This window comes from Quercus robur, chromosome 10, assembly GCF_932294415.1.
Source record: "Quercus robur chromosome 10, dhQueRobu3.1, whole genome shotgun sequence".
NCBI lineage: Eukaryota > Viridiplantae > Streptophyta > Magnoliopsida > Fagales > Fagaceae > Quercus > Quercus robur.
The window spans coordinates 25,593,624-25,600,049 of NC_065543.1; the positions used below are offsets into that span (position 1 = coordinate 25,593,624).

Consider the following 6,426-nt stretch of genomic DNA (forward strand, 5'->3'; position numbering starts at 1 on the left):
AAACAATATCAAGTAAACCTATCACAATGAGAATACAGTTTGAAATATTATCTAGCTACAATTTAAGAATTTCCAAATGAGCAATTAATTAGGCAAGCCTAGTATTTAATCTCATCAATAATAATATATCCCACTTCCAAAGTTTCTCAACAAATTGATTCACAAGGCATAAACTCCAATTTATAAAGTTGATCCCATTTAATATCATCTCCAACATTATGACTAGCTTCCATAAAATTTGCACTGCATCATTAAGAGACCCATGAAAGCAAAATCAAAATATCCTCCAAGACAAGAAATTTTAGAACTTCAACTAATTCCAAATAAACCCAATGGCAATGGAAAAATTAGATTTACCAACCATCACATGATATAACTCAAAACCTCTAAATTTTCCACCATACATAGACCTTAGGTAGTCATCATTAGCACAACCATTTACCCACTCATCAAATAATTCCACCAATACAAAACCCATACATACAAACATATAAAAATCACTTCTAATGCTTATAAATCACATGGGTATCATTATTAAAGCTTAGATAAAAATAACCTCAAGAAAAAGTGTAAAACCCACAGAAAAGATTAGAAATTTTTACCTCAAAAAAAGGATGTGAAGGTGCTTATGGGTTCTTAACAATTTTCAGGTGATCTTGCCAGAAAAATGATGGTAGAGATGTTGATTTGAGTGGGTATTTGTGGGAGAGAATGAGGGAGTATGAGAGAAATGTTCGTGTTGTGTTGAGAGAAAATGAAAAAAGAAAGAAAAGAAATGAAGTGAGCCGGCCAAAGAGGAGATAAGAGGAGTGAAATGAGTGGTGGGGAAGGGGGTTAGGTGGGGTAGTTGGGAGGCATGTGGGAACTGAAAAATCTGCACCCCCCCCCCCCTCTCGCTTTTTTTTTTTTGGGTCTGACTGGGACATTACACATGATGTGTGTTAGGTATTAGGGTTAGACATACTTACCTGTTTATTTGCACTGCCATATGTTTTTGGCTTATTAATCAAATTTGGATTTTTTTTTTTCAAATTATGTCTTGGCGGCCGAGATCTAGTAGGGATCGTGGGAAGGCTCCCATTATTGTTCCATCCTAAGCGGACTTATCCAACAGTGATGATGACACTGTTTTGGCTAGAGAGCAAGTTGCATGGACCTTTCAGAGGTGCTTTGATCAAGGAGGTGATGACCCACGCCCCTTGGGGGTATACATATAGCATATCGCACTAGGAGTCGATGTTCAACAGAGACTACTAGTGCCTCATCTCAGTCTTGTACTAGTCTACGAGGAGGTTATTCATAGTTCCCTTGGGCCGAGGAGGGAGGAGGCCTAAGGGGCAACAAGCTTAGAGACGAGCTCATGTTTGATGTGGATGCTGACTTGGAGGCTGATAATACAGCTGGGCTAGTCCTAACGCTCCTAAGTGCAGGAGTTGTAGACCGAGGTTCCCACCTTGTCAGGCTGGATCGGAGGCCTATACTAGAGAGACTAATGACAGCATTGAGGACACCCATCTACAACATGATTTGAAGAGGCATCCTTCTGCTCAGGCATGGATGGGTCAGGTACGCTTTTCCTTTCCCTTTCGTTTGTTGGTTCAGTGTGTATATATATATATATATATATTATGTGTGTTGACCGAAAGCCCTTCTTTAATTTTGAGCACAGGGCACTGATAGGGTTCACGGCCGAGGGGCATTGTTTTCGTTTTCCCTTCACTTATTTCATGCCTCTACTGATGCGCGCTATCGCACCTTCCTGATGGAGTAGGGACTCGAGGCCTTTCTTCACATTCCGCCTTGTTCCATGAGGCATGGGTTTCCTGAGGCTTTGGTGCAGTGGTTTCATGTTGAGACGGGCACTTTTTACTTGAGCTGCGGGGAGTATGCAATCCTTCCCTTTGATCGGACGGCCATCTTGGATCTTAGATTTGGAGGGGAGCCAGTTCTGACTGAATTTGTGAGCTTCACAATGGTGAGCAAGCTTTTTGGCATTCCTTACCCTATTACTAGAATGATTAGAGGGTACTTCGAGCCTACTAATGAGCCCTAGATTCATATGCGGTGGCTGGAGGAGAACATTCCTTGGACGGCAGAGGTGGACGACGTCACTCTTAAGCGATTCTTCTTCTACTTCATCAATAGTTGCCTATTGGGCAATAACCAGTCAGTGCTGACTTGTAGGTTGCCGGCAGACATGAGAGTGGTGTTCGTCATAGGGGCCTATGATTGGGGGTCCTTTTCCTACAGATTTTTCATTGCCTATTTGAGGCAAATGTCATGCCAGGGCTTCAGGAGCCTTGAAGGTTGTTGGCGCATTCTAACTTGGTGGTGTGGACACAATAGAGAGTCATTACCTAGTTTGTGCAATGGTTTAGGAACCATATATATAGCGTCCTCTCGAGAAAGGACCATTTTGATCTTACTACCAGAGATATGTGTTCGAAATTAAGATACAGTCTTGGGAAAGTGTTAGGTACCCAAAACGCCCAATCCTAAGGTTGGCTTCATCTCATTATGTCTTATGTATTAACCTTATTAAAGTCACACTCAATATTGTTATTCTAACTCTCAAACACACACTAGCATTCATCTAACAATCAACATGGCATGCATCAAACATCTCTAACCATTCATCTATCATGCTTGTTGTCACATCACAAACCCTAGCATACATCTAATCATGCGTATCAAGTCAACATAGCATTCATCTAATCATGCGTATCAAGTCAACATAGCATTCATCTAGCATGACATCTCCTAACATTCATCTAGCATACATGTCAAACCAACCTAGCATTCATCTAGCATGGTATAACATAAACCTTAGCATGTTGCTATCATCATGTCATCATATTATATCCAAGGTAGAGGCATGTGAACATCAAATTAAGGCAGGAATAAGGCAAACAAATCATGTTATCACCCAAAGCATTAAGGATGCAATCATATCATCAAACCTAAGCAAGATTATATCACAAATAAATGCATGTATGTTGTAAATGCATGACTTACCTTACTTATCTTGCAGCAACTCAGCACCTATGACATTCATGCATGAACATGTGAATACGTGTTCATGGCATTAAAACAAAGACAATATGAGATAAACCCTAATTCTAACATGTGAAAAGCGAACAATGAACTTATAGTTTATTTTTTGTTATTTTGTCAACACTATGGACAAATTTATAATAAGAAAATTACGTAGACTGCAAGATTCATCTCCTACTCAAAATTCACCTTCTTCTTGACGTCCCTAGAAAAAAAACCATGAAGCCTCAACTGTACAACACCCCCACATAATTTCCTGGTTAAACCAACACAATGTTAAAAAATTTCTTAAATCATGTATGTGAAAATAACCATCGCCCATCAGTTTTTGCAATCAACGTCAGCCAAGACCTAGTTTTTTTAGTTACACTTCACCGAACCTCCTCCAAAAATTTTCACCCGTGGCGTTGGATACTTCCAATTTAGTTATATTGCAGAAGTATTTCTAGTATTAGTCGTTTTTTTGTTCGGGCATGTATGTTAAGTTCTTTCCTACAAGCATGTAACTTTTCAATCAAAGGCCTTATTTACACACACAAAAAAGAAAAGAAAAGAAACGTCTCTCCTTTTAGGTGTGAATAAAACAAGAATCATGCCTTTGACAATAAATTAAAAAAAGAAAAAGAAAAAGGAAAGAATAGAATATATTGTATCGCCCATGCAAGATTAGATCATCTACACGTCAAGGAATATTGGTTGAAGACACAAGGAAGCCCGAAAACCTTAGAAAACCAAAAAAAGAATGATTCTCTTTCAATATGAAAAAGAAACATCTTAGGTCGTCAAATGAATATAAATCTAAACAGCATTGCAGGGATTCCTTCATTCAATCAAGTAGTTCTTAATACATATATCCCTCCAAAACCAAAGTGAAAAGAGCAGAAGCCTTCAATGGAAACTAAAAATGTTGCTCATGTTAAGCGCGTATATGAGGATTTTGAACCCTACTGCAAATGGCATGCAGACGAGGACCGTAGCATTCTTGAAGTCTATCTACAGGGTAAAGTATATCATTCCTTTTTAACTAGTCCTCGTTTGTGTGTTTGCTTGGCGTCTGTTTGAGAGAGAGAGAGACCGATTCTTCAATATATTTACAAAAACAGTTTATTTGCTAAAGTAAAACAGCTGTTAGAATTTATATTCAGTATCGTCTAAGATTTTTATATTCAGTCATAAATTCAACATATAGAAAAGTTCAAATTAATTCGAATTTAACCTTTTAAATTACAGAAAATTAGTATATTAATCAAATGAGTAGATTTGTATTCTTATTGTTATGCATACATGGTAATCGGTAACAAGCCAAAGTTTAAGGGGACTAGTATTGCATTTTTCGGGTACATTTGGTAAGGGAGACATGAGGGAGGAGAGTAGATGAGAAGGAAGTTGGAATTAATATGTTAGTTTTGGTACATTCCCATCACTCTTTTTTTCTCACATGATCCTCCAATTTCACCTAAAATCGAGAGAGCCTATTTCAAGTTAAATTTTTTTAATATTTTTTAATATTTCATTTTTTGATAGCGTATAAAATATCATATCAATTTCAAATGGAAAGAATCTTAATAAATATTTCATCTTGCTCTCTATCACGATCACTTTTTATTTGCTTCCCTGGCTTTGCCTCTAACTACTTACGTTAATCTAGGGATGATAACCTATGAAAGCTTTATTAGTAGCAAAATTTAAACTTCAAATAAGTTTTACCCAAAAAATTGTGATACTATTTGGGATCCAAGCTTATAAATTCAAAGAAGATGTATCATGTACATAAACAGGTTAAGGTTGTATATACAGAATAACCTTATGTTCCTTCATTACTCTCAATTAATGTTCAAATGGGTACACTTTTGAAATCAATTTCTTATTTAATGGTTCTGAGCAAAGGACCATATTGTGTTATTCTCCTCGGTCATGGAGATGAATACAATCCAATATAGACCCACATGAGAAGATGAGTAAGTCCCATAACTTTTTTGGCTTAAGCTTTGTCAAAAGTACATTTTTTAAAAGCAGTTATTTTCTAAACTCAAGCCATATGACCAACTCCAATTATTGAAAGAAATTACCTAGATATAATCCTAATTTAGTAAGAACCAAAATTTTTTGTTGAATAAGAACCAAAAATTACCTAGATTTCTAGTTATATATTTAAGAAAAGATGCTTTAAATTGGTTTCATGATTGATGTCCTTTTGTGCTTAAATTTATTGAACATTAATCAATGGTGATATATGATTTAAATTTAGATGAATTAATACATCAATGATTGATTATTAATTACACAAAATGGAATAATTGTCCCGGGTCACATATAACTAAAATTTAGTTAACTTGAATGGTAGGATAACTAATCCAAAAAGAAAAGGTTTTAGTTTTAGCTTTTATACAATTTAGCTGCCTTGAAATCAAATTGGCTCTACCACACCGGTGGTATATAATGATTAATTTTTCTCTTCTTACAAGTGCAGATTTCCAAAAGGAGCAACTAAAGGCTCAATTAGTCAACAACCTGGTCCTAAGAATCTTTGGAGAACGTCCTTTGGATGAAACTAGATGGAGCCGCTTCCAAAAAGAAATCAAAGTAGCAAAGGATTGTATTACAAGTGATATTCACGCAAAGTTCGGTAACGGCGTTCTTACTGTAACAATGCCTAAGAAAGTTCCTTCTGTTGCCCAACAAGAACAGCAGCTTTCACAAGCTAAAGAATCTCAAGAGATTGGAAAGCCAAAAACAGAAGTCAAAGAAAAAGAAAATAAAGTGACTGAAAAACCTACAGTATACGAAAGGGAAGGCACTGGGCTCAAGGCTCCAGAAAATGCTTCATTGGATGGAACCAGCAATAAATTTATATCAATTTCAAAGCTAAAACTGGGGAACAACATGGCCGTGAAAGTCTTGGCGGTTGCTGTGGTGGTGGCTGTTGTAGCTTATGTAACTTACAAGCCTTCTCAGGTTGACAACTAAATCTTGTTGTATACTTTCACCTTGCATAAAATAAACCCAGCTTTTTCTTAATTCCTTATTAATTTCAAATTGTAAATGTTGGTGCAAAATGGAGTTTTTAACTTGAAGGAGAATAGCTTCGTCTACGTTATTCTATGTTTTTCCCCTCTTGGTAGACAAGGAAAATGGTTGGGCTGCATGTCAAACAGGCTGGGTTAAAAAATAAGTTATTTTAAACGGGTCAGGCCAATCAGGTTGCAGGTGGGTTCGGGCCGACACGCATTTTAACATGACAAAAAAAAAAAAAAAAAGATAAATGCCAAATTTTTAGATAGAATGAATCAAATTAATCAAGGAAACGAATTGCACATAATACCTAGGGGTGGCAAAATCAACATAAACGTATTTGCCCAGTCAAACTTACCC

At 36.7% G+C, this 6,426-nt stretch overlaps 1 protein-coding gene across 1 annotated transcript; it reads left to right on the plus strand.

Moving 5' to 3' along the window:
• The first annotated feature begins 3,862 nt into the window (after positions 1 to 3,862).
• LOC126703275 (inactive protein RESTRICTED TEV MOVEMENT 2-like) lies at positions 3,863 to 6,072 on the plus strand. The gene is made up of 2 exons (XM_050402240.1): positions 3,863 to 4,054; positions 5,525 to 6,072. Exons 1-2 carry the CDS (start codon positions 3,946 to 3,948, stop codon positions 6,019 to 6,021), a joined length of 606 nt encoding a protein of 201 aa, XP_050258197.1. The 5' UTR covers positions 3,863 to 3,945; the 3' UTR covers positions 6,022 to 6,072.
• Positions 6,073 to 6,426: the final 354 nt, after the last annotated feature.

Coding starts and splice junctions, on each gene's coding strand:
- LOC126703275 (XM_050402240.1), top strand. CDS start 3,946: ATGGAAACTAAAAATGTTGCTCATGTTAAGCGCGTATATGAGGATTTT. Junction 4,055..5,524: donor TCTTGAAGTCTATCTACAGG/GTAAAGTATATC, acceptor TTACAAGTGCAG/ATTTCCAAAAGGAGCAACTA.